Consider the following 27,207-nt stretch of genomic DNA (forward strand, 5'->3'; position numbering starts at 1 on the left):
AATTTTGTATTTTGTGCCACAAGGATGGACATTCAACCAGTACATGTCAAAGTTCAATCAGTCCGGATGCAAACTTTGAAACATTTCACATTTTTAAGGTGATGCATGTTGGATCTTTAACTTTTCAAGTGGTTAATGAGGATCATGGGAAACTAACCCTTCCTGTAGATTGGGCAAAGGATAAAGACATTGCCGTATCTGAATTGATTTTGGTCGACACAAAAAATAGCAGTAAATATTTTAGATTGAGCAAATGGGAATTCTACCCGAACTGTTACAATACTCAGATTTTGTCTGTAGGATCAAAGTTTTCTGTTGTCTGTAAAATTGAGGGAATACTGTCCAATCTGGATATTTCAACAGACTGTCTCAAGTTTTCCAGTAAAAGCCATTATGTTCAAACTGGAACGAAGGTGAAAATTATTGTTAAAAACAATAAAAGAAACAATTCCAAAGGTTCCGCTAGTGTGGTTTTAGGCCTTGTGACTGATAATCCAGAGCTCAAATCAGAAATTAATCCTGGGCAAGAGCTCAAGTCTGAAACTAATTCTGAGCAGATGAATAGGCAGGTTCAGATGATAAGAAAGGGAATAATAAAATACAGCAAGAAGAATATTGGACTGTTATCAACCCCAGAGGGAGAGTTGGTTTTGTTTAAACAGGCAGATTTGCCTGGATTGAATGTAGATAAAATAAAGGAGGTCAACTTTCGTGCTGTTAAAGCTAATGAAATGATCATTGCAAGAGCTCAGAAGTGTTTTGGAGATGATTGCAAGATTTCTCTCTGCGCATTCAGTCTTTTCATCGAAACTGAGAAAGAAATTAAAAATAAAGAGGAATATGAAATATTACGAGAACTCAATGATTTGATAGTTTTGGCCTTGCGTGAAGAAAAGAGTACTTCCCCAGTGAGCTCAAGTTCTCAAATTAAACCAGATCCAACAGCGGAAGTCTTTAAATCTGTGAAAGAAGAAAAATCTAAGATTTTTAAAACTGAGGGTTGTCTCCTATTAATTAAAGAGATACTTATGGCACCAGGAATTTGCAGTTCAGCTCTATCCTACAGAAAATGCCGTAGAAAGGTTTGTCGGTATTATCATGATATTCCTAGGCATTTGGACATAAAAAAGAATAGAAATGGAAAATTCATCTGCTCTAATAATCAATTTAAAGCTCAGATAAGATCTTTGAGGGAAAATTGTCCACAATGCCATCCAAATGAGGAATCCTCAACAGAAATAATTAGCATCAAGAGAAAATCTTTAGCAGACCAGGACCTTGAAAGTGTTAATATCAAGAGAAGGTGTCACGGCTCAAATTCCTCTTTGATCGTTAATAATGAAGTGTATACAGTTGTAGATCAAGATGAGGATGTTGATTTACACCCTCCAGATTCTGCAGATAGATCAGTTCAGTTCCGTTTGTACCCTGATAATGTTGAAAACTACGAGCAAGCTGACATAAATAATTTGTATAATTCAAAAGCTGATGCTATTAACTATCCGGAGGAAAGTTTCCAGTCTCAGAACAAGCCTCGATGCAGGTATTTTGATCCTAACACTGGGAGAGGTTGCGCCAGACAAGATGCATGTAAGTATTTTCATGACAGAGGAACCTTTGAGGGAAACCGTTACCACAATGAACCCCCTTACATGCCTGAAACCACTGCAGGTTATCAAGATGAATCATTTGAAGAAGAATATGAAGTTCCCTCTAAACCCTTAAGGTTTGATGTTAAGCTAATGGAGAACATAGAGGTTAAAGACAGCGGAAAGATAGTCAAAGGACGACTTATTGGATCTCCAGAACATCTTCACTCGATGAGAAACAAAAAGGTATACATTTAGTTGGTTATATTCATGAAATAAAATCTTACCCCATCTTTCTTTAACAAAGTTTTTTTCTGTACCCATTAAATATTCGTGTAGGATTATTACTAAATATCTAATCACACCATTGTTGGTTAATTCCTTGGGATAAAATATATTTCTCAGAGTCTCCTATTAGAAAAACTCGAGTTTTTTAGTCCTAAATCAAACAGTTTTTAAAAAACCGATTAATGGAAAAATTTGTGATATTCAGCGGTAATCAAGACGATTCTTTTAAAGACCATTTCAAGATGCTAAATTTAAATTTAAATTTGATTTTGTTAAATACTTTTTTTAAGTTTTGAATGTTAAGGTTTGTATTGAGAAGTCCGAACTGAAAAACTGGTTACATATCGAGGAAGGGTTTTACAATGTTCACAAGGAGCGGAAAATCTTCTACGTAAATATAAAAATATTCTCGTGCTCCGCCAGCACAACGATATGCAAGGGGACAAAGATAGCCACTGCAACTGTCAAGGTAATCTTGAACTTCTACAAACATAAAATATAAATTTTGAAATATCATTTTTTTTATGAATCTTAATATTTTTAGAGTCCAGTAAACAATCCTTAGTTTTACATGTTCTCAATAGTTGTACATTAATACAAACTGTGTTATAAATATCGTGCGGTAAAACACCATTTCTGCATTGATTTAATGGATTTTGAATTATTTTTTAAACACAATTAATTTTTATAATACATCCACTTTGGACATAAAAACGAAAATTGGATGGTTTTCACTTTATTTTTTAATTAAAATTTTTGAATTATTAATTATTGTAGTTTTTCGGAACAAATTAGTTTTAACTAGGAACATGAGAGAAGAATTGTCTACACCTAGGCACTGGAGTTAAATCTGAAAGGTTTTCGTTTTATAACTGTTATAATTTCTCCTTGTCATTTCATCCTCCTTTTGCCTCGTTTTGTTTCTCACACTAAATTTTTTCTTCTCGTTAGTTGTTTATTCTTTTTACATGTTTCCTTTTTGTCTTAATTTCTTCAATTTTACATCCATTTCATCAAGTGTTTTCTTTTGTCCATGAGCTGAAATTTTAAACCTTACTTTAGCCTTTATTCCTTAGTGAAGCCCTAGTTTCAAGCTTAAGTATGACTCGGGCTTAGTTAAATCTGATTGGTTTCTACTGTTGAAGCTGTAGATCACAAATTTTGCACGATCTGTTTCTATAATTAAATGAAAATTTCTAAAGTTGTGTAAGTTTAGAATTTTTAAAATTTGCCAATATATTTTTTGTTCAACCAATCAGAAAAGTTCGGGCTTTACTTTTAGAATCTCCATCTTAATTATCGTTTTCAATACGGTATTTTTTATTTCCCATTTAAATCCCGCAAAATGTATCAGAATCATCAATATCAAGTACATCAACTTACAGGCATCCTCTGCATCTACTTATCAACAACCTTAACAGAATCAACCACGTCAATGTTATCTTATCCTCAACAACCTGAACGGAATCAACTTCGCCGACTGCATCTACTCATCAACAACCTTAACAGAATCAACCGCGTCAATGTTATCAACCTGAACAGAATCACTTCCATGCATTCACTGCATATACTTATCAACAACCTTAACAGAATCAACCGCGTCAATGTTATTTTATCCTCAACAACCTGAACTGTATCAACTTTGCCGACTGCATCTACTCATCAACAACCTTAATATGTAACAGAATCAACTGCGTTGACTGCATCTTTACCTTTCAGCCTCAAGTGGATACACAAATTAAGTCAGAAATAAAGCATTAAAATGAAGAACAGTATTGACAACTTCCTCAACAACAACAACAGTATCCAGATTATCAGCAGCATTTGTTTGAAAACAGAACCAACAGTATGAACTGCATCAAATGAATCTAAATCAGAATTCTACAGCATTGTCAGCATCTACAGCATCACATTTTCAACGCCATCAGCAGTTTTGGAAACATTAAAAACTTAAAGCTTCAGTTAAGTTTACAATTTCGAAACATTGTGAGTCAGTAGTGAAAGATAACTGGTTGAAGGTTGGATGGCAAACAAGGATGAATTGAGTTAGAAGAAGAAGCTGATTCTAATTATACATTGTGTTATATGAATTCTTAATATGTTAGTATATCATTATTCATTATATACAGCGGGAACCAGGATAACATTTTTTTAAAAGAAGTTTTGCTATAGTTCTATCAAATCAAATAAAACAGAAATCCAGCCTACTTTTAACCGTCTAAATTTATTTTGCCTGATCGCCCTACAGGCTTTCTCTCATAGTATTATTGGATTCTACAAATTTTACAGATGTAAATTTGAAATTTGGAGAAACTTCAGAAAGATTTAATTGTTAAATCCTTGTGAACATTTTAAAGAGTTAAATAGGATTTTATGTGAATAGTACAGTATTGTAATTGTATTCTATGCATGTTTTGGCGCTGAAGTTTGGAAATGATCCAATATGATCTGGAACACAAGGGGCAAACTCAATGGTGTATATTTTTTTGAAAAGTCATTTTCCCCTTCCCTTTTAAAATAATTTTTACCTCTCAGAAATAATGTGTGTTTGCGAGGAGTGAAGAAGGTTTTTTCGTAAAATTAGGGGAAAATAAATAAATAAATATTTGAGTAAAATAAATAAATAAAAAATTTTAGGGAAAAAAATGAATTTTTAGGAACAAAAATGTTCGATTTTAACTCTCTTTATGCATCATGGATGATGTTTGTTATTTAAACCTGTTGCGTTTGTAATTTACATATTTTCCCGCTGTATAAAGTATTTACTGTTGTATAAATAGAAAAATAAGTATTTTATAATTAAACATTCAATCATTGTAAAATTATACTCTTGTACATTCAAGAAATTATACCTTAAACGGGAAGGTGGAGATGTCCTATTTGATGTTGACATATAGTAGCATCAAGGAAAGAAGAAGGTGGGCGTTGTTAAATGAATAGGGTTAAGAAATACTTCCCCCCCCCCTTGAGATTCATTTTATATTTTTAAAATATTTTACTTCTAGGAGATTTAATGTATTCACAGCAAGGTTGGGAGTCCACTCACTGTCAAACAGTGAGAGGATTTGCTTGGTGGAGGACCCCTTACGATCATTAAAGGTCGTTAGGGGTCATTATAAGGTCAAACACTGGATTGGTTGCTGCCACTGTATTCCCTTGGGTTCTAGTTTCCGTTTGATATACATACCATGATTATTGGTTAAAGTTTTTTCAATTTGGGATCATGAAAGGTCGTTAGGGGTCATTATAAGGTCAAACACAGGATTGGTTGCTGCCACTGTATTCCCTTGGGTTCTAGTTTCCGTTTGATATACATACCATGGTTATTGGTTAAAGTTTTTTCAATTTGGGATCATGAAAGGTCGTTAGGGGTCATTATAAGGTCAAACACTGGATTGGTTGCTGCCACTGTATTCCCTTGGTTCCTAGCTTCAGTTTGATTGTATAAAGCCATAGTTAAAACATTTTCTTTATGGAGGTCATTTCAGTTCTTTAGAGGTCGTTAAAGGTCATTAGATGGTCAAACACTTGACTCGTTGCGGCTACTGTATTCCCTGGGTTCCTAGCTTTCGTTTGAAAAGCATAAAGCCATTGTTGAAAATTTTCTGTTTGTTGAGTTCATTATTTTTCATACGAGGTCATTAAAATTCAATTTGATTTGATTTTAGGAAATTCGATCACAAATTAGTCCTGCAGCCAAGAAATTGAAGATTTGAACCAAAAATGAAGGCAGGAACCCCCCCCCCCCTTACATCAAATAGGACATCTCTATCTACCCCTTTAATTAATTCAATGTTGATACTTAGACTCGTATGCATTTATTTTTAACTTGTTGCATTTCTTCCACAGAAAATACGCACAAAGTAATTCTGCATAATACCTTTCTTGCACCATTTATTTGCCAAGCAATTGCAGATATTTGTTTACAAGTTTTAGAAGAGTATTTATTTAACAAAGTTTATATTTTTTTATGTTTAACACAAATCGTAAAGAAAAATTAACTCTACCTCTTAATAACCCGTGTCTTTTGTTGCTACATTTATTGTAACTTGCCATAATATTGAATAATCAGATTTTTCTGCGTTATTAAAATCTCTGTCGCTATATAGATGTAAATATTCACTACTGATTAAAAAATACCTATTTTTTTCACACGATTTATAATTTTTACAGAAAAATGAATTCCGATAATTTGGATAATGTAAATCCTCGAACCTATGAGGTGTCGGAACAGCGCGGATTAACAGATACAGATCTGGACGATTCCGTGATTGATCCGTTCGATACAAGAGAGATATTCGATCTTATCAGAGATATTAACGATCCAGAACATCCTTTGACGCTGGAGCAGCTTAATGTTGTTACTGAGGAACAGGTAAAGGAATACGTGCACGGAGGTTCAGGGGCGGATACAGGATTTAAGTGAGGGGGAGGGCAAGATTTTTTAGGAACAAAAAAATGAATAATTAGGAACAAAAAATCGTGCCGCAGGCGAACATTTTTTTTTTGACTTAAAAACTCAAAAAGAGTCAAAATTAATGACTAGAGACTAAAAAACTAGATTTTTAAGTTTTAGGAACAAAATTAAAGGATTAGAACAGGAATTTAGGAACAATTAAAAGATTGTTCAGAAAGTAGGAACAATAAAAAGGATTAGGACAGGGATTTAGGAACAATAAACAGATTGTTCAGGAATTAGGAACAAAAATATAGGATTAGGACAGGGATTTAGGAACAATAAACAGATTGTTCAGGAATTAGGAACAAAAATATAGGATTAGGACAGGGATTTAAGGTGGGTTGGACACAGGAACAGGAACAATAATAGGAACATTAGCAATTTAAGAACAAAAAGAAATTACTAGTTATACTTAAGTGCATGAAAATTAGGAACAATAATACAATTTTGATAAATGAGTATTGATTAAGGAACATTACTAGTTATGAACAATATTATAACTTAAGTCTAGTTTCTTACAAATTTCTAATTCTAAATTTATCGTTAACAATAAAATTTATCAAATTTGGAACATTTTTTGCCTCAAAATCTCAGGGGGGGGGGGCGAATGTCCCCCAGCCCCCCCCCTTGTATCCGCCCCTGCGGAGGTTTCGTGTTAAAGATTTTTATGTGGACAATTATTTTTTTGGTCGAGAGGAAAATTTAGGATTTTAGAAATAAAGAAATTAAATGATTTAATGATGAGAAAATTGGAATTAGAAAACAGCTAAAGAATAGATTAAGGGAGGAGATATTAGTGGGTATGATACAGTTCAACCCAGAACTTCGGAGAAATCGAAAGAATTTATGAAATGTCGTATTCACTTGCTGACAAGGATTGCTAGAAATTTATTTTTTTAATTGAATAGCTTTTTAAACTGTTCCCGCACATATAGTGTCTTGTTATTGATTTTTACAATTACTGAGATTTAGGTTAGTATGTCACTATAAAACCCATTTGGTTAAACTGTAGAAGAAAGAGAATTAGGGAGCCTTGACAAAAGAAAGAAAGATTCAAACCAGAAGAGGTTCTAATTAAAGAAAAAAGTATAGGATTGAAAGGAAAGAGAAAGCGTCGAAAAAACGTAAATTAATGGAAAAAGACCGTAAAATGTAAGAGAGAAAGTGAAAAAATTGGAGGAAAAAAATTTGAAATGAGATTAAAATTTATTTTAAAAATTTCAACAAATGTTGAAATGGTGTTTGTTCTTTCAATATATTTTGAAAATTTGTATTTTTTTGTGGTGCTTCAATGGCTCGAAAGATAATCCGCGAACCTTTTTTTTCTCTCAAAATCAAAAGTTCAGAAAAACAAAGATGTGTAAGTAAATTGTTTCTGTCGAAATCTAAAATATTAAAAAGATTGAATCTCAGAAAATTTGCAAAGTTGTAATTAGAAAATTCGCAATTTTCAGTTCTGGTATATTTTTTACGGAAATTTCGTTTTTCAATGGTTCCTAAGGTTTCAACTCAACAGCGTATAATTAACACTTTAGAATATACTAAGAAGAAGGAACTAGAGAATTTAAATAACTTTTCCTAAAAAATTAGACCAGAACTAAAAATTGCAAATTTTCTTATTACAATTTTGCGAATCTTCTGTGATTCTGTAATTCAATCTTTTTGAAATTTTAGATTTTGATAGAAATAATTTATATACACATTTTCTTTTCTGAACTTTTAATTTTGAGAGAAAAAAAGGTTCGTGGATTTTCTTTTGGGCCATTTAAGTACCAAAAAAAAATTACAAATTTTCCAAAAATAATGAAAAAACATCATACTGGAGAGTTGCACCAAAAAAGTAAAATTTTGCACCCGGCGCCGCAAACCACACTTTTTTTCATAGTTCTTATTGTGCATTTCTCACCTAATTTTCAATTAAGTCTTCACGCCAAATGCCGGACGCAGGCTCCAGTCATCATACCCATTTCTCACGCGCTTGTTTCTGTAAATATCCACAGCTCATTTATACTCTAGGAACGGGGAAAGCACGTCTTGCGGTGGAAACTGAAAAAATAAATCACAATATTAATCAGCTCCATTTAATTTAAAAGTTTTAAAGCAATACCATCAACTAATCATTATTTTACAATCAATCAATCACACGAATATATTAAATGAGTGCTTACATATGGTGCATCGACTGAGTGGGTGGAGCACCGTCCACGTAGGTATATTTATTGACGAGAATGTTTATTTAACCAGATCCCCTTATCTCCGAAGGTTCACTCCTGAAATAGTTTAGGTCTGGGAAACAACGTTCTCCAGATAATTTAGGAATCCGCACAGGGCTGGGAACAACGTTCTCCAGAGAGTTAAGGAATCCGCTCAGGGCTGGGAAACAACGTTCTCCAGATAGTTTAGGAATCCGCTCAGGGCTTAGAAACAACGTTCTCCAGTCAATCTTTAGTGAAGTCTTCCGATCTCACAGAAACCAGTCAGCTGGGGTCAGGATACAACGATAATGTCCTACGCTCAGGGCTGGGAAACAACGTTCTCCAGATAGTTTAGGAATCCGCTCAGGGCTGAGAAACAACGTTCTCCAGTCAATCTTTAGTGAAGTCTTCCGATCTCACAGAATCCAGTCAGCTATGGTCAGGATACAACGATAATGTCCTCAGCGCCTTAACAGGGGTATATATTGCCGATGCACCGGGGAGGGATAAGGTCAGGGTACAGCAACGTGTACACTGTTCCCATGTACAAGAAATACAGTACTTTAAGTTTAAAGAATGTACAGTAATATAATATTTCTCAAACCTTTTGTTTTATATCGTGGAGAAATTATTCAGATTTGCATCCAAGAAAGACCATATTGTTTGGTCTGAAAAAGGCCTCTAATTAAATATTTTAATGAATGTTTTGGGAGTAAATAGGTCTACATACATGGTTACATTTTTAAGATTGATGGTATTGCAGGTGCTTCCTTTTATATATATATAAGTTTAAAATCTTTTCTTTTTGCTTCAATTCACATATAAGATTGTAAGTTATAGAATAAACAGAGTAAATATGCATTTAAAAGCAGGGTTGAATATAGGCTAAATATTATGAAAGTTAATAAAAGTACTTCATATCTTCATATGGTTGATCTGGTGATTATGCTTGAATTCAGTTCAGTCTTGAGTTCTCGGTAGGTTTCCTACTTCATCCTTCATTCTAGTTCTTTCCTAAACAGGGCTTAAATATAGAATATTAAAATATAAAATTAAATGAAAATTATGAAATTTTAATTTAGATTGATGTGAGTGATGTAAATAACAGTGTTCATGTAATGTTTACTCCAACTATTCCACATTGTAGTATGGCAACTTTAATAGGTAAAGTCAAAAACTAGTTATAAGGGGGGGGGGAGGAGCCGGGGTTCTGCGTCAGTTAATCCCCCCCCCCCCATGAAATTTCAACCATTCAAACGCAATGTTGGAATATAAAAAGAATGGTAAAAAATAATTACATAAGTAGATGCGCGTTTTGTTCTAAAATATACTATTGAAGGAGTTTATCACAGAAAAGGTATCAAATCAAATTATCAAACAATTTGAGAAAAGACTGTTTTGTACGTGTTCTTTCAATAAAAATACATTGATTAACATAGGAAAGTTTTGATGTAATAGTGTTTAAATGGTTTAAACACTAGGGGGATTAACTGATGCACAACAGGAGTGATTATAAACTTTTTATTTTCTCCAAGAAGATATTTCTTTGCAAATTTTTGAATTTTTACAGTTTCATTTTTTCTAAATTCAACATGAACTTTATTTTTTTTTGTCCAACCACCGACGGTTATTAATGATCTAAAATGCGATTAAAAATTTAAGAATCCTGACAATAGACAATTATTTTCAGGTTTAGCGATCCGTGTGAAACTGTACAGATCTCTACCACCCAGGTTCAAGGTTGATGTTCAAATCCGTCCTGGAACACACGCCAGTGAGGTCGCAGTCAATAAACAGGTTAAAGTTCAAAGAAAAATAAATCTCGCCAGGGTTGGAAAACATTTTTGTCTTAAATTTTTTCTATCTTAAAATTTAATGTTTCCAAAATACTTAACATTCATTTTGTTCAGAATTTTAATAATAAAGAATAATTGAATTGTTTTCATTAAAATTATAAAAAATACCCTTTTTATAGAATTTTCAAAAAAAACAACGAATATATTTTATTCTAGTTGGCAGACAAGGAAAGAGTTGCTGCAGCTTTGGAGAACGCCCAGCTTCTAGAGGAAAATATTTATACAACTTTTCAATCACATCACTGGGTCTCCACTGTCCAAACCTGAGAATTTAGAAATAATTGACAAATTGTCGTCTTCTAATTACGTTGTATTCATTTCTAAGTCTATCAGATCAATAAGTTTTCCAAGATCATAAATATTTTTGAAGAAAATGTACCCTCTTATGTTGGAAGTTCAAAAAAATTTTTAGGTTTGTCTGGTTACTCAAATTAAATATTGCAAATAAGAAAAGTTAATAAATACTTTTCAGGTTGTGAATCAATGTTTGGACGCAAGAGAATAGAATATAGCATATTACTACCGGATATATAGACTAGAGGACTAGATAATATCACTTTATCTTCAGAATTAAAAGAAATTTACGGATATTTGATTAAAGAAATAGATCCATAATAGTATCTTGGAAATGTTTATATTGTTTTCAGCACAACTCTTTTTTATGTGCATTTTTATCTATTCTTACAAAAGACAAGTTATTGAGAAAACGAATCCGAATATTTAAAAAGGCCATTTCATATCTAAACTATTAAGATATTTGTAAACAATTAATGAAAAGAATTCCGAATTTTTCAAAAATAAATTAAGTTGCGGGATCACTTGTACGTAGTTAAATTACATTTAAAATTTTCATTTTCAAGACATTAAATCTCTGATTATAATGAATTTATTCAATTAATTAACATATAAAATATGTTTTGTCAACGTTAATTGTGATTTTCCCCCCTCAGTTTTCTCATTCCTCTGTACAATACACAATATATAATGCATGTATAAAAATATGATTTATTTTTCTAAACAAAATTTATTTCAGATGACCTATGCATAAAATGAGTCGAAAAAATGGAGGATTACCTCCGTTGCCGCCAACACCGTCGGACAAATATTCACCCTCTCAGGTAGTATATACCCTCTCCCCCCCCCCCCATCTCGTTTTAATAATATGATTGTATTTTCTTTGTGACACTCCCCCCCCTCTCCCAGTTCAAAAATATTTATATTTTCATGGATAAACTCAATAAAAGGTGTCACAAAAAAATATTCTGATGAGCTTGATAGATTTACTAGAAGTTTTTTGTTGACATTTTAAAATTCAACTCATTAAAATCAAAATTCTGTTAGTTATATATTTTGAATATTTTGTTCCAGTACTCACCAAGCCAGGCGACATCTCCTTTATCGGAGGACGAGGTTGATATCCCTCTTCCACCAACAGCCTCCAGGCCTCCAAAGCAGGTTAGAAAATAAAGGTTAAGCCCTCCCCTGTCTGTCATCTTGTTTCCCTACCCCCACATAAAATATAATTTTCTCCTTGTATAATAGAAAATTATTTAGTTTCTCTTCCTCTGAACTGAAAACTTGAGAATGAGATATCCTTAATCCCGATTACTTAATCTGAGTATCCAATGGTCACACTTTTGATTTTCTTTTTTTTAACCCGTTCTTTCTTGGATATAGTAGAGAAAAACCAAAAAACCGTTTTTTTTAAAATTAGAAAGTCCCTCCCGTTTCTTTAATAGCGCGCAAATTTTGAATTTATCGGCTTCGTATACGGGACTTTGATTGGTTGAATTTTATACACTTTTCAAGATACAAGTACAAGATTAGGTTAGTCTGGATATTAAGAAAAAGAGAGGATCAAGCATTAATCTCGATATCCACCATTCTGAAGTATTCAGCTCTGCTGAATTGGGGAAAATAGATGAATTTTTGGGTGATAAGTAATTAAAAGGGGGGAAATTTGCCAATTGCCCCCCTTAATCGTTAAAAATACTAGAAGGAGGGGGGGATTTTTCTATTTTTATACCCCTGAATTATAAATGGTGAACTCTCCTCCATGTTTTATATCTAGGTTCTTGGAAGTGATCAAGCGAAAAGACGACTCCATGCCTTCAAAAGCCAGAAAGTAAGATGTTAGAAATCTGGGAATCCTGACCATTGAATATTTCAAATATTTTTTAAGTTATTTAGGAAACAAATTAAAATATTTAGAAAATTCAAGTTTGGGGGGGGGGGGATCTTGAGAACATTAAATACTTCCTGAAATTTCATCAATTAATAGGGTAGATAAATTTGCTGACTTATTTGTTGACAAGGAATGCTATTACAACGGAGGAATGGTTCAATCGTGATATGCATACTTCATTTCTATGTTATTTCTATGTTAATGATTATGGAAGGAAAGGATGTTGAACCCTTGTATTATCTAGATGATAAAGGCGGTGAAGGGGAAGGTTGCGGATATATTTGCAGAAGACGAGGACGAAGAACAGACTGAGAAACCTACTAAGATCGAGAGAAAAGTAGAAATCAAGGTTGGATTACATATTTTTGAAATGGTATTTTTTTGTATAACTCAACTCCGATATTTATTTAGGTGAAAGATAATAGAACAGGGATAGAAAGATTGATGCAGGAAGAGTTGGAGTTGAAAGAGAAACAAATCATCCTGGCTAAGAAGGCAGAAGAAACAAATAGACAAAATGAAATTATTAGACAAGAGGAGAAAGAGAGGAAAAAAGAAGAAGAAAAAAAAAGAGAAGAAGAGAAGAGAAAAGAGGAAGAGAAGAAAAAAGAAGAAGATAAAAGAAGAGAAGAAAAAAGGCGAGAAAGAGACGAAGAAAAACGTAAGATGGACGAAACACCCAAAAAGAGGGAAAAAGAACGGAAAAAGGACGATGAAGATCTTCGAGAGGTTCTGGAGAGATTGAAAAGGAAGAAAACTCCAGCAGAGAAAAGTATTTATTTAACTTTCAATTCTTAATTTTTTAAATTAAATTTTTCATTCTTCTTTTTTTAGGATCAGACAGAAGTAGTCAAAGGGATAGGGACGGATCAGGAGATAGAGATTTACGGAGATACTCCAGAGATAGGGGCGATCAGAGGAGACGGAGAGGAGAGAGTAAGGACAGGATCCGGTCGTCTGGTAGAAAGCAGGATAGAAGAGAAGATGATTTAAAGACTAGAGGGAATTCTGGAAAGAGAGGATCCGACGGATTAAGGGGCCGGAGCGGAGATAAATCTAAGGAAAGAAAACGTTCTCTGGAAAAGAGAGAACGAACAAATGAAAAGGATGCTTTGAGTAGTGCGGAGAAACCAAGGACTAAAAATGAGGAAAAAATTGACCTCAAGGTTGATTCGGACGAATCTCTCAAGAAAAATCTCTTTCCTGAAGAGAACCAGGCTGAGAAGTTAGAAGAGAACGGACTGGAGAAAGAAAAAAATAAATCTCCTAAAAAGAAAGGTTTGAAAAGGGGGCGGAGCAGTGATCAAGAATCTCCGGTCAAACCTAAACCAACGTCTATGCTGGAGAAGGACGGGAAAAATGAGATTAAAAGTCCAAATAAGAAGAAGAAAAAAGAGAACAACCAAACTTCCACTACTGATCTAAACAAAACCATTGAATTAAATTCTACCCAGGGTGAGTTGAATCTTTGCTTAACAAATTTTATATAAATTTTAAATTCATTTATTTTAGATACTTCCTTTGATTCCCAAGAGATAAATTTCGCGGTTAAACCTGCATCTGACGCAGATTACTTTGAAGTGAAAAATGTAGACAGAAACCTAGATTCAAGTAGAGAGCCAGGGTTTATGCTTGTCTTTCCTTCTCATCTTATTCAGGAGACGTCGAGCTCCGACCATTCAATTAAATGGAGTTGGAATCCTAGTTATAATAGAGACCCGGAGAGAGAACGTCTACTGCGAGCAAGTGTAGACTCGGCTCTGAGTGAACTTGAACATGAGGTCAAGGCTAAACGTTCTAAATCACAAGAAGAAGAGGATTCAGAAAAACCCAAGAAAAAGAAGGAAAAGAAAGAAAAGAAAGAAAAGAAGGAAAAGAAGAAAGCTAAAGCAATAAAGAAACTTGAAAAAGTGGAAAAAGTTAAACAATTGCTTGAAATCTTGAAAGAAAGGAATAAAAAGCTAAAGAAGAACAAGAAAAAGTTGGGAAAGATGAAAAAAGAAAACGGATTGGATGCATCTATTAATAAATCTGACGAAGCTGAGGTTGAAGACCAAGATTCTGAAGAATTAGATGTTTCCAATACTTCAGAACCTAAGAAACTTGGAAAGAAAGCAAAAGCTGGTAAACTAGCTAAAACTACCAAGAAAGGTAATAGGAAGAAAAAAGAAGAGTCTGAGAATAACAAAGTTGAACAGAATCAATTGATTGAAGATGAGAAAAGTCTTGTTGAGAAAATTGAAAAGAAGGATAAGGTGGAGAAGGAGAAAGTTCAGATTAGCAACGACGTTGCTCCTCCCTTGTCAAAGGCTGGAATAAGTAAATTATTTGAACTAGCTGGTTATTCTAATCCTCTACAAAGCAAACCTACTATTACTCCGGTAAAGGAAGAGACTCGAGAAGTAGCAAAAGCTTCTCCGCTGAAAGAACGGAATAGTGTGAATTCTAGCATCCTCTCGGAGCTTTCCTTCCCAGTCGATAAATCTCCGTCTAGGACTCTCAAAGACAAACTTAGTGTCTCACCCAACAGTGATTCCAATTTTGATCCTGCTCGAGATGTTTCCAGATCCACTCTAGACGATACCTGCTCTCCCCTACACCAGGACGATAGAGAAACCCCGGTCAAAGATGAATTAAACAGGAGTAGGGAGCGTGGACCTAGAACTCCTAGTCCTGGGTTAAAGTATCCTAAGATGAGGGATAGTAGGTCTCCGACCAAGGTTCCAATCATGAGAGATCAGAGGAGTCCTCTACACTCTGCCAGCAGACATGATGGAAATGATAGTAGTCCTAGACGAACATATAGCCCTTACTCAGAGAAGGGTGGTGCTGCTAAGAACGATAGATGGTACGGTTCTCCCGGATATTCTGAGGATAGGACAAAGTTTGATCATGAGCAGGACAGAGCTGAACACGGACGGTCCAGAGGATGGGACGAAATCAACGAAAAGAGTAGAAGAACCCCTACAGGTGAGAGAACGAGTGTTGTCACAGGAGACTATCTGTATAGTCCGACAGAAGCTTTCCAAGAGTCTGGTTTTCAGGATAGAATTCAAAGAGATCATTTAAGTCCAAAGCGTCTCAGTCAGGCAGTTAGTCCCAGAAAAAGATCAGATCAGCCTTCAACCAGAAGCCCAAGGGGTTATCATATCAGTCCTCACTCTGTTCGTAGTCCTCTGGACTCTGCCAGGGACCCTGGTTATAGACATCCCAGTCCAAGATCTCGTAGGAGGTCCTCACAAAGTCCTAATTATCCGGGTCCAATAGAAGAGTATCCAGAAACTCGGTCCAGAAGTCCTTATAGGGTTGATTTTAGCCGAGCCCGGGAGCTGGATTCATCTCGAAGTCCCAAAAGATGTATTCCTCTCAGTTCTGATCCAACCCATGATCCCAGGCCGAGGTCATTTTCTCCAAACCTTAGGAGACTGATGGACACAAGAGCTTACACTCCTGACCTTAGAGGACCAAGTCCTTTAAGAAGACGGGTTTCACCAATATCTGATAGATCTAAGGAACGTCCTTTAAGTTCTAGGGGATATAGTCCAAGAGTTGAAAGTTCAGAAAGAAGAGGTGAACGATTACATTCTGCTGATAGAAGAATATATAGTCCTGGTAGGAGTCCAAGGAGATCAGATTCTAGAAGAATAAGTCCTGGTCGAAGTTACAGAAGTCCACCTCGAAGATATAGTCCGAGAAGAAGTCCAGGACGGAGAAGTCCAGGAAAAGGTTCTCCAAGAAGAGGAAGTCCAAGATGGATAAGCCCACGACGGAGCGGTGCAGGAAGAAGTCCAAGACGAGATGGATATGATAGACGTAGTCCAGGACGGTATGGAAGTCCCAGGAGTAATTACAGATATAGTCCGCGTAGGAGAAGTCCCTATGGCGAAAGATATGATTCAAGAAGTCCACGTCGGAGTCCAGGAAGAGGAAGTCCTAGAAGGTATCGTAAAACTCCCAGTCCAGGAAGACGAGGACCATCACCCTATGGGAGACGCATTAGCCCGGGTAGGCGTCGCAGTCTATCACCTAGAAGACCAAGTCCTCGCCGATTTAGTCCAAATAAGTCCATACCGTTGAGTCCACGAGGACCTTATGGACCTGATCGTTCAGCAGTAGAAGAATATGGACGATATGTCAGTCCACGAAGAGTGGTTAGACCGGACAGTACAAGCACTGTTGAATCGGATCCAAAGCTTCGTACTGGATTTAACAATTCCGTCAGAGATCATGAATTCTCTAATTCCCCTCAAAGGATATCATTGGACGAGAGATTAGAACGTGAACTGGGGTTAAAGAGGGAAAACATGGAAAAGATGGAGAAGATGATGGCTACTGGGTTACCTGCAACCATACCAACATATGATAGTATTCCCAGCTTAGACCCAGGACCTGTCACAAAGGTAATAAAATCCCCAGGACAGATACGATGGGGGGGGGGGGGGGTTAAAACTGAATGTTTTGTAATTAAAATTAATACTTCTTATGTGTATTTTTTTAAAGGTTCCCGTTGTTCCACTAGAGAAGGAGCAGGCAATTGTAGCAGCTCAGATGGTAACCTCCAAACTATTAGAAATGCAGGCGGCGAAGGAGGCGGAAAGGCAGCGGCGGAAGGAGCAAAGAATGGCGGAGAGATTGGCAGGAATGAATGTTGAGCAGGGGCAGAATATCCTGGTGGAACAACAAAAGGTTGCAACAGGACGGATCCTAGAGCAGGTTGAACAGCAGGAGCTGGCAACAGAGGAACTCAAGGTATAAGATAAATTAAGATATAGGATTTATACAATTTTACCAGGAAGCTTCAAAGATAATTTATTATAATAAGTATAATTATATTATTTTTGATGGTTGATCTTTTATTTATTTATTTTATTTACATTGACTCTATTTGGCCTGGGAGGGGGGTCAAATTTGACCACCCCCCATCGTTTTTTGCGATAACTCAAATAGTGTTTGAGCTAGGAAGCTCAAATTATCTGGCTTTTCTAACTAACACATGCCCCTCACTTCAGGCTAAAAGCTGGGCATTTTTACCTACTGCTTGAGTCCTCAGGCATACTGTCTAAATGCCCTATTTTTCCTATGCCAAGCTAAATTTATATTTAGACCTTCTTCCAGTCATTGGATTTCAACAATTTATAGCTCTTTAGAAAGCATGTAACAAAAGCAAGCCGATTGTACAATTTTTGCAAAGAAATTTTTCACCGAGTTTTGCACACAAACGCCTTCAAAGAAAATTTGCACATTTTTATTTTTTCTTGAACACACATTTAGGTTTTAAAATTTTTTGCATATATGAATTCGCTGGGTCAAAAAAATTATACAATTTCTTGCAATTTGATCACATTTTTTACTTAATAACTAGATTTTGCAATTAATATTTGGATTTTGCAAGGGCTTTTAAAAAACGTATCAAATGTTAAATATTTGTATCACGATAAGAAAATAGAGGCAGCCAGTCAGTAAACCAGACATCAGACTAAATAGGGTTAAATATATTAAAGAAATATAAAATGCCGAAAATGGAAATCTATAATTACGTCCATATTTTAAAAATAAAACTAGTTTGTCTTGAGTTGTTTACTTCTTGTATGTTAGGTTAAGAATAAGAAGAAGGATGATATAATTAATCCTACTCTCATCACCCTTAAACCCTTTTATCGTCCTCATGAGAAGAAAGGAAGAAAAAAGAAACCAGAAACTCCTCCTCAGGTTTGAGATTCTTCTTTGGGTTATCTATTTAAGCTGAACCTAAGTGGTGAATTCGAACAAGTTCGTCAACCTTTCTCACTATTTTTGACATTCTGATCCCAGTGGTTTATAATGTTTGTTTTATTACTTTTTACAAATTAAGAGTTTAATTCGCTAAATTAGGGAAATAAATGATTTTTAAGGTGTAAATAAATAAATTTTTGGGCAAAAAGTATGAAAAAGCATTTAAAACTTACCTTTTATTTTTTTCTCATCAAATCATTCCCCCCATTCCGGGCATAGGGGCAGGGTTGTCATTAAAAAAATTATATTCCCTTTCCTGATTCATATTTGTTTTCTAAATCCTTGAAAACTGATGCATCGTTAAGTTAAGATATATATTCAGGAGGATTGGGAAGAGTATTCTGATGTTCCAAGATCTCCGGTTCCTCTCCCAGATAATTCAACCTGTAAACCTGTTCTAGTTAAAGTAAGTTAACAAGTATTAAACGGGATAAAGATGATAAGGGGGGGGGAGGGTTTGGTGAAACAAGAAAAGAAATTGAAGGATTTTAGAAGGTTGGAAGAACTGGTGGAGATAATGGAACGAGGAAAGGATGAGGTTAAAAGAAGAGGGAAGATGAAGGAAAGAGGAGAAAATAAAGTAGCAGGAGAGAAAACGGAGTTAGGCAGGTTTTGCAAGGGGGGGGGGGTCGGTAAAGATGTAAATTAGCGGAAGTTGTACAAAAATAACTTAAATTGGAGAAACCGGATTTCCGATTCAAGATCGTGAAAGAATTATTTTTATCATGGAGTAAATAATCTTTATTTCTTAAAAAAGCTAAAATAAATTAATATAATTGTTTAGCTCGGGTTTGGAGTATCTAAAGAAGCACGGAAGAATAAATCTGTGAAGTACCGGGACGGAATGCTCCCAGGGCAAGGGAGTCCGGATAGATCTGCTCCAAGGAGTCCTAAGTCTCTTTCAGTTCCTCCAGGTTAGGAAATTAGGAGTTCGTATTTGAATTTTGAATCCGTAAACCAAGAAATTTTTAATCAGAGCTGGACAGTGGACACTTGTTATTTTCTGCTTAATCCTCGATTTGGATGTCACTGCTGGGCTCTGACCAATAAGAATTTGATTGGTCGCAAAATTTCTCGGCCTCTGATTAATTGTTAGGTTTCTGCAAACGATTCGTGGACTTGTAGACACTTTCACGTGTATATTAAATAAACATTAAATTAATCAGAGCTGAAAACTTTAGAATGGGATATCCTTAATCCCGATCTGTTAATTAATCTGGAGATTAATTACAAGAGAAGAACAAGCCATATTTAATCTGGAGATTAAGAAAAAGAGTGGATCAAGCATTAATCCCGATATCCACCATTCTAAAGTTCCCAGCTCAGAGCTGAAAACTTTAGAATGAAATATCCAATTAAGAGATAAAGTTGCTTCTCTGGAGTTTAAATTCATGTGGAGAACAAGCAATATTTAAACTGGATATTAAGAAAAAGAGTGGTTTAAGCCTTAATCCTGATATCCACCATTCTAAAGTTTTCAGCTCTGGAGAAAAAAGAGGAGATCAAGCGTTGATCTCGACATTTTTTTCTTTCCTTTTTTCCTTTTTTCTTATTATATTATAAATATTATGTTGTTCTTTTACATTTCATTTTTATATGGTAATACTTGAGTATTATTTAACCCAATTACTAGTTATTTAATGATTACTAACTAAATAATCGTTAAACTTACACTTTAAATCTTTTATCACAAAAGAAACCCATACTTTTGTTAGCGTAATTTCAAGTGACCCTCAAAGATGGCAATGCCCGATTCAGAACGGTACCCTTGAAACCTTTATTCAATCCAAAATTTGGAAGTTAATTTTACTTTTTTAGGTTTAAAGTATTTAATTCAGATAATTTTTATATATCTTCCTGCAGTAGAAATGCGAAAGTCACTGTAAAGAAAAACCATGATTGAAAAAATCTGGTTTAAAAATAAATATTGATTAATGATTCATACTTGAATTCAATCAAAACATATCAAATTAAGAGCATTATTAATATTATTTTGACCTTTTTTATTCGCTGGGGTTATGCTATTATTTCTTTCCTTCTTCAGTTACATATTTAATCTTATTTCGATCCTTCTCATTCCATAATTTTATTTCTATTCTTTCTAAATATCTAATCTTATTTCTATAATTCTTATTTTACAGTTTTAGCTCTACTCAAGTTCAAGATTTAATCTTCTACACAGCTTATTCTTCTCTCATTGGTTTATTTCTTTCCTGTAAACCAGACTTATTATTTATTCACTTATTTAATTATATTTCAGTTCAGTTAAGTTTTAGTTTTGACCTTATTCCAACCCTTATATTTTTTCAAAGTTATTTTTTTTTTGTAACTGCTCTAGTTAAATATTTAATCGTATTCCGACCTTTCACCGTTTATTCCTATTCTTTTTAACCAGGCTCATTGCTTTTTCACATCAGGTTTAATTATATTTCGACCTTTCTCCTTTTTTAAGTTCTATTCATATACTTTTAACCTTGCTTTAGTTAAATATTTAATCTTAATCCGACCCTTTCACATTATTCACATATTATATATATTTATCATTTTTGTAACCATGATAATAATAGTAATAATGATAATGATAATGATAATGATAATGATAATGATAATGATAATGATAATGATAATGATAATGATAATGATAATGATAATGATAAATAATGATAATGATAATGATAATGATAATGATAATGATAATGATAATGATAATGATAATGATAATGATAATGATAATGATAATGATAACTATTTGTTTTAGATATTCCACGAGTGAACTGATTGCTAAGTATGGACAACCTATTCTCATCAAAGCAAATGCTTAAGCTGGAGTTAATTTCTTTCAACACTCGGGAGTAGCTGGAGTTAATTTATTTCAACACTCCGGAGAAGCTGGAGTTAAATTATTTCAACACTCCGGAGAAGCTGGAGTTAAATTATTTCAACACTCCGGAGCATCTGTAGTTAGTTTCTTCCAACACTCTGGATCAGCTGTAGTTAGTTCCTTCCAACACTCCGGAGCAGCTGGAGCTAGTTTCTTCCAACATTCCGGAGCAGCTGATCAGCTGGAGTTAATTTCTTTCAACACTTCGGAGCAGCTGGAGTTAGTTTCTTACAACTTTTGCTTATCAACAATTATCAATAATATTTTTTTAATTCTGTTCCCTTTAATTTTTCGTTGCCAGTTTGCAACTATGTCTCGGGATTGCCATATGATTTATGCTTTACAGTCATATGTTTTTCTTTAAAATCCCTTCGCCAGATATTTATTATTGCATTATTGAACGCGTTTCTTTCTATTTTTTTATCCTTACTTGTATAAAACTGTTTTATTAATTATTTTGTTAACTTGATTTACCATAAATAATGTGTTTTTACTCACATTTTTCAGATTATCTTGTAGAAAATATGTAATTATGTTTTAAAATGGGTGACAGGAGAACTTTATTTTCAACACTTAACTGCTTGATCGCTGCAGGAGGAGAAAGGTCAGTAAAACTTTGTGTGAACGTCGTTTAAAAGTGGACTTTCAACGAAATCTTTTTGTTTAAACTAGTGCCATTCATGATTCACAGCTGTACTTTTCAGAGGTTATTAAAAATCAATGGTATAAACATTCGACGTTTATCGGTTACAAACAAACAAACAAACAGATAGACAGAAAAGCAAAAGTATACATAAAGATTCAAGGTTCATGAATAATGAGATTGTAATTTTAAAGACCATTTTTAAGGTACAGAACAGAAGGATCTATTCCTAGTGAGATCTTGGTTGGTTTGCACAGTATACTCGGAGACGTTGTAATCTCAGCCCTAGATCTAGTGGATAGAAGGAGTGTATTTCTACTGAGTGAATCCGAGGGACCTAGGGCTGTTTATCTGGTACAAGGATCCAGGGGGGTTAAATATAACGTCAAGAAGTTCTCACATTACTGCAGCTGTCCTTCCTTCCAGGTAGGAGATAGGATTAGGAGTATACACAACTATGAGGAAGACGGAGGATGAACAAGATGGATAAGATAATATTGGCAGGATAAAAGGAACAATTAATAATTGATTAAAGAGAAGAATAAGAAATTAAATAGAAGCATAATACAAGCAATAAAGAAGTATAAGAGAATGTAGATGAGTATAGGAGAAATAGGAATGTAGAGAAGTATAAGAGAACTAGGAATGTAGATAAGTTTAAAGGAACTAGGAATTTAAAGAAGTATAGGTGAAATAAGAATGTAGATAAGTATAAGAGAACTAGGAATGAAGAGACGTATAAGAGAACTAGGAATGTAGAGAAGTATAGGAGAAATAAGAATGAATGAATGTAGAGAAGTATGGGAGAAATAAGAATGTAGATTAGTATAGGAGAACTAGGAATGTAAATAAGAGAACTAGGAATGTGGAGAAGTTTAAGAGAACTATGAATGTAAAATAGTATAGGAGAACTGTAGAGAAGTATAAGCTAGAGAACTAGGAATGTAGAGAAGTATAAGAGAACTAGGAATGTAGAGGTAAGTAAGTAAGGAATTATTATATATTTTTGAAATATAAAAAAACATAAAAATTTAAGTGTTTAAGGAGAAAATATTTGAAAACCTCCAAAAATAGAGGTTGTTGCGATATTAATAAAGTGATAATGATCGTTTCTAAATAACACCTTTGCCCCACGCACTCCGCCATTAGATAATCTTTGAAATCTTGAAAAGGAAGGAATAACTGCAATTATAATCATTTTCCCACATTTTTTGTGATTCGGAATATTGATATCTAATGAATAAATTGATCAGTGATTCTATTCGTCACGTGATGGAAGGAAGTTTACCGAACAGTCTTAAGCACGTCATCAGGGAGGAACACCAGACCTAGACTTAGTCTTTATTATGCGTATTCTTCTTCGCAATCTTTATTATGCGTATTCTTCTTCTCAATATTCGACGATGAACTAACAACTTTTAGAAATAAAAATGAAAGATTTATTTGTAATGTTTAAAAAAAAATATGCTTGATGGGTTTTGAAAAATGTATAGGTTTTACGCAAAATGGCCATTTTTTAGCATCTTTTGAATTCGCGCCGATTTTTTACATCCTTTCAGTTTGATATATCTCTTACTCTTTTTAGTCTTTTCTTTGTAAAATCGTCTTTGCTTTTTTCGATTCTTTTGCAAAAATAGCATGTGTTAGAATTAATTAATACATTTGTTCTACTGATTAAAATCTCCAATTAAATTCTGTTAAGATTTGAAATAAGATTGATGTTTGAAAGCTTAGAAAACTGTCGTTTATTTTTTATACCATATTTTAGGGAAATTGTAAGGAGGAAGCAGTCCAATTTTAATAGATTTTACTCTAGGAATATAAAAGTCATTTCTGTTTCTAAGATTTGCGTTTTTGATATTTTTTGAAAATGTGAAATTTTTTTCAAATGTTAATGATAATTGGTCTCCTTTAAATTGAAATAAAAATTTTATAACATTAAAAAATCCTAATTTTCTGAAGGGGAGTATGTTCAAAGCCCAAAAAAGCTTCCGCTGTGTAACTTATTCTGGGTTACCCCATCAATAGACGAATAGCTTTCTTTTGCAATGATTCTATCTTATCAATATTATGTTTGAAGTTAGCATTAGAAATGTTGAACTTCTAAATGAGAGTGAAAAAAGGAGTAATAAAGTAATTTAATGGTGTCAACGCTTAAGAAGTTATTAATTTTTTTCATAGCATAAGTATAAGAGAACTAGGAATGTAAAATAGTAAAGGATAGCTAGGAATGTAAAGAAGTAAAGAGAACTAGGAATGTAAAATAGTATAGGAGAACTAGGAATGTAAAGAAGCAAAGAAACTAGGAATGTAAAATAGTATAGGATAACTAGGAATGCAAAGAAGTAAAGAGAACTAGGAATGTAAAATAGTATAGGAGAACTAGGGATGTAAAGAAGCAAAGAAACTAGGAATGTAAAATAGTATAGGAGAACTAGAAATATAAAATAGTATAGGGGAACCAGGAATGTAGAGAAGTATAAGAGAACTTTGAATGTAAAATAGTATAGAACTAGGAATGTTGAGAAGTATGAGAGAACTAGGAATGTTGAGAAGTATAAGAGAACTTCGAGTGTAAAATAGTATAGAACTAGGAATGTTGAGAAGTATGAGAGAACTAGGAATGTTGAGAAGTATGAGAGAACTAGGAATGTCAAATAATATAGAAGAACTAGAAATGTAAAGAAATATAGGAGAACTAGGAATGTAGAGAAGTATAAGGGAACTATGAATGAAGAAAAGTATAGGAGAACTAGGAATGTAAAATCGTATAGGAGAACTGGAAATGTAGAGAAGTTTATGAGAACTAGGAATGTAAAATCGTATAAGAGAACCAGAAATGTAGAGTAGTTTAAGAGAACTAAGAATGTAGAGTCGTATAAGAGAACTAGAAATGTAGAGAAGTTTATGAGAACTAGGAATGTAGAATCGTTTAAGAGAACTAGAAATGTAGAGAAATATAAGAGAACTAGGAATGTAAAATCGTATAAGAGAACTAGAAATGTAGAGAAGTTTAAGAGAACTAAGAATGTAGAATCGTATAAGAGAACTAGAAATGTAGAGAAGTATAAGAGAACTAGGAATGTAAAATCGTATAGGAGAACTAGAAATGTATAGAATTATTATAGTTCTAGGAATTATGGTAAGTTATCTAAGGACAGGATCAAGAATATATTTTGCAAAGAAGAAAAGATTAAACAGGAACAGAAGAGACGGGTAGGGAAGAAAAGTCTTAAAGTTTGATTTTATAAGCTGTGAGTATCCTCAACTGACAACTTAATCAATTCAATTAGAAATTATTTTGAAACATTTATTTTTGGTAAACGTTATGCATTAATAAAACATCTAAAACTTAAAGTATAAAACATTCTGCAAAAAAACACATGATTTTGTTTTGATTAGAAAGGTATGAGATTAAATTTCTACAAGACCAAATGCTGTACAATCACATGTAGACGATATGCTTCAGTGTGTGTTTGACTGAGATACGGATTTATAATGGTTCTCTAGTACCTTCCAGGCACCCGGAGCCATAAAACCTTTGGGTGGTTCCTCTCCAGTTCGAGCTAGTTCTCGCATTCGAGTTCCAGAGATAAAATCAAAATCTTCTTTCCTCGTTGGATCAAAGAAAGACATAGCCCCCGCTTTCATATCATAAGCCGCTACTCGGAACGGAATTATCTCCAGGTTTGCTAGACCTGGAGCCATGGAGAGAACTTTGCCTCCATGAGTGGGCTCGTATAGATCACGTTTAGGAGGATCTGGGTGTGGCATCCCAGCTGGATCTCGACCAACGATATAAAATTTTGCTCCAGTAGCCATTCTTGCTTTAGCATGCCACTGTACTTCAGTAGGACCTGGAGAAAAAATTTTAAAATCCTTGAGTATCAAACAACCTTATTCTCTAGCCTTAAATCAAACCATTTTTAAAATATCGAAAAACGGTCACTTTTTACCTTTTATTTTTTTACATAAGAATATTTACTTTTTACCTGCATACATCATCGGAGACGGAAATATAGCTAGGACGGTTTGATTTGGATCCAGAACTCCAGCTTCAAGAACCTTTGCATGCTGCTCCATCCGCACAGACAGAGGAACATCGTCTTCCTAATAAATGTTTTGGATCAGGTAATAGAAATTTCGAGAAAATCAAAGCTAAAATGTTCTGAATAATAAATTGAAAAATGCTTCATATCATTGGTTCATTCCGGGGTGAATTTTAAGAATTGGGAGAAAAAATGAAAAATTGGACATCAAAAAGCAAGTTATTTTTATTATCTTTTGTTACATTTTCCCCAAAAATTAAATTAATCCCCCTAAATTTTCCCCAATTAAGTGTAAAAAATTCCGGAAAAAATTATACGCTCCGCGTTAACATCCTTAAATTTGGGGTAACAATGATCTTCATAAATGGGGGGTTAACATCCTTAAATTTGGAGTAACAATGATCTTCGATAAATGGGGGGTAAATGATTTTTCGAGAAAGTAAATATTAAAAGAAATTTTAGCTCTCTCCAAATTTACCTTAGTCCAACCTCCTAAAGGATGAAGGAGAAGAACTGGTTTTTTGAATCCTCGTTCCTCCAACTGTCTTCGACAGTCTTGCATGAGAAGCGCATGCCCGTTATGGATCGGATTTCTATAAGCAGGAATGTATTGACAAAATAGAATTAAATATTAAAATGTTTCTATTTTTACCTCAGCTGAAAGGCAAAAACAGCATCTGCATTGATCTCTTTAAACTTAGCTCTAAGCTCTGCCGGAGTTAGTCTGTAGTTATCCAACCCGTCATTCCAGAGTATTCGCTCTAGGACTTCTATCTCCCCTCCAACCAACCAATCTCCACTCTCAAGGATCTGCTTTACGTACGGATGGTTCGAGTTGGTTGTTCCAAACTGTCGAGCACATCTCTCCTCTTTCCTGTGTTCGTAAAACTCCGGATTCCGTAGAATTGCTTTAGGTTCGTTCTTGTATCTCAGGGTTAGAGCTGTAACACCTTCCAATCGCGTCTTCTCATCTAAATGTGACGTTTTAAAATCCAAAATACAAATTTTTGACCAAATTATATCCATACAACTAAGTGTTTTGTTACCTGCTTTTAGGGGTAGAACTATAGGGATAGATTGATTAGTTGATTTATCATCTAGTAGACAGTTAAAGTGCTGACACTGGAGAAACTCTCGTTCTTTCATAAATCCCTTCAGCGGAGCAGCCCATCCCTCTCCTAGTACCTGGAGCCATTGTAACTCTAGCTCCTCAATCTCAAGACTAGGGAGCCTCTCCGCCTCAGCCTTTGCTTCAGCTAATTTCTCCGCCGGAACCATCAAATCATCCGC

At 34.3% G+C, this 27,207-nt stretch overlaps 5 protein-coding genes across 9 annotated transcripts in view; 4 read left to right on the forward strand and 1 right to left on the reverse strand.

Annotated features, from left to right (window-relative positions):
• The first annotated feature begins 81 nt into the window (after positions 1 to 81).
• Positions 82 to 6,027, forward strand: LOC111695843 (uncharacterized). 4 transcript variants are annotated; one of them, XR_002763954.1, is made up of 6 exons: positions 82 to 1,835; positions 2,182 to 2,346; positions 2,683 to 2,734; positions 3,263 to 3,977; positions 4,637 to 4,795; positions 5,684 to 6,027. XR_002763954.1 is itself a non-coding variant. In XM_023465299.1 (4 exons), the coding sequence occupies exons 1-3, from the start codon at positions 102 to 104 to the stop codon at positions 2,710 to 2,712; spliced, it is 1,929 nt and encodes a 642-aa protein (XP_023321067.1). In that variant the 5' UTR covers positions 82 to 101; the 3' UTR covers positions 2,713 to 2,734; positions 3,263 to 4,008. The 4 variants fall into 4 exon arrangements, 1 of the variants encoding a protein (XP_023321067.1); XR_002763956.1 differs by having other exon boundaries at positions 4,658 to 4,742; XR_002763955.1 differs by lacking the exon at positions 5,684 to 6,027 and having other exon boundaries at positions 2,683 to 2,712; positions 3,232 to 3,977; positions 4,637 to 4,742.
• LOC111695854 (MIP18 family protein CG7949) lies at positions 6,016 to 11,189 on the forward strand. The gene is made up of 5 exons (XM_023465311.1): positions 6,016 to 6,252; positions 9,614 to 9,695; positions 10,222 to 10,328; positions 10,544 to 10,597; positions 10,860 to 11,189. The coding sequence occupies exons 1-5, from the start codon at positions 6,055 to 6,057 to the stop codon at positions 10,890 to 10,892; spliced, it is 474 nt and encodes a 157-aa protein (XP_023321079.1). The 5' UTR covers positions 6,016 to 6,054; the 3' UTR covers positions 10,893 to 11,189.
• The window catches only part of LOC111695846 (probable tRNA (uracil-O(2)-)-methyltransferase), a 23,572-nt gene continuing 7,060 nt past the window's right edge, over positions 10,696 to 27,207 (forward strand). Inside the window, exons 1-4 of one of the 2 annotated variants that reach the window (XM_023465301.1) lie at positions 10,696 to 10,711; positions 16,138 to 16,142; positions 21,733 to 21,829; positions 22,075 to 22,294. The gene's annotated coding sequence lies outside the window, so the exon portion shown is untranslated. The remainder of the gene's footprint in view (positions 10,712 to 16,137; positions 16,143 to 21,732; positions 21,830 to 22,074; positions 22,295 to 27,207) is intronic. The other variant, XM_023465303.1, reaches the window with a different exon arrangement.
• On the forward strand, positions 11,397 to 19,279 carry LOC111695839 (serine/arginine repetitive matrix protein 2). Its single transcript, XM_023465293.1, has 11 exons — positions 11,397 to 11,505; positions 11,756 to 11,842; positions 12,459 to 12,512; positions 12,817 to 12,921; positions 12,984 to 13,344; positions 13,407 to 14,027; positions 14,085 to 16,972; positions 17,073 to 17,321; positions 18,168 to 18,281; positions 18,667 to 18,750; positions 19,129 to 19,279. The coding sequence occupies exons 1-11, from the start codon at positions 11,428 to 11,430 to the stop codon at positions 19,261 to 19,263; spliced, it is 4,776 nt and encodes a 1,591-aa protein (XP_023321061.1). The 5' UTR covers positions 11,397 to 11,427; the 3' UTR covers positions 19,264 to 19,279.
• The window catches only part of LOC111695848 (bifunctional 3'-phosphoadenosine 5'-phosphosulfate synthase), a gene marked incomplete at its 5' end in the record, with an annotated part of 2,902 nt that continues 852 nt past the window's right edge, over positions 25,158 to 27,207 (reverse strand). The window contains 5 exons of the mRNA XM_023465305.1: positions 25,158 to 25,725; positions 25,861 to 25,978; positions 26,396 to 26,510; positions 26,570 to 26,888; positions 26,964 to 27,207. Coding sequence (XP_023321073.1) covers positions 25,334 to 25,725; positions 25,861 to 25,978; positions 26,396 to 26,510; positions 26,570 to 26,888; positions 26,964 to 27,207 — 1,188 coding nt within the window. The remainder of the gene's footprint in view (positions 25,726 to 25,860; positions 25,979 to 26,395; positions 26,511 to 26,569; positions 26,889 to 26,963) is intronic.

This window comes from Eurytemora carolleeae, unplaced genomic scaffold (genome assembly GCF_000591075.1).
Source record: "Eurytemora carolleeae unplaced genomic scaffold, Eaff_2.0 scaffold237, whole genome shotgun sequence".
NCBI lineage: Eukaryota > Metazoa > Arthropoda > Copepoda > Calanoida > Temoridae > Eurytemora > Eurytemora carolleeae.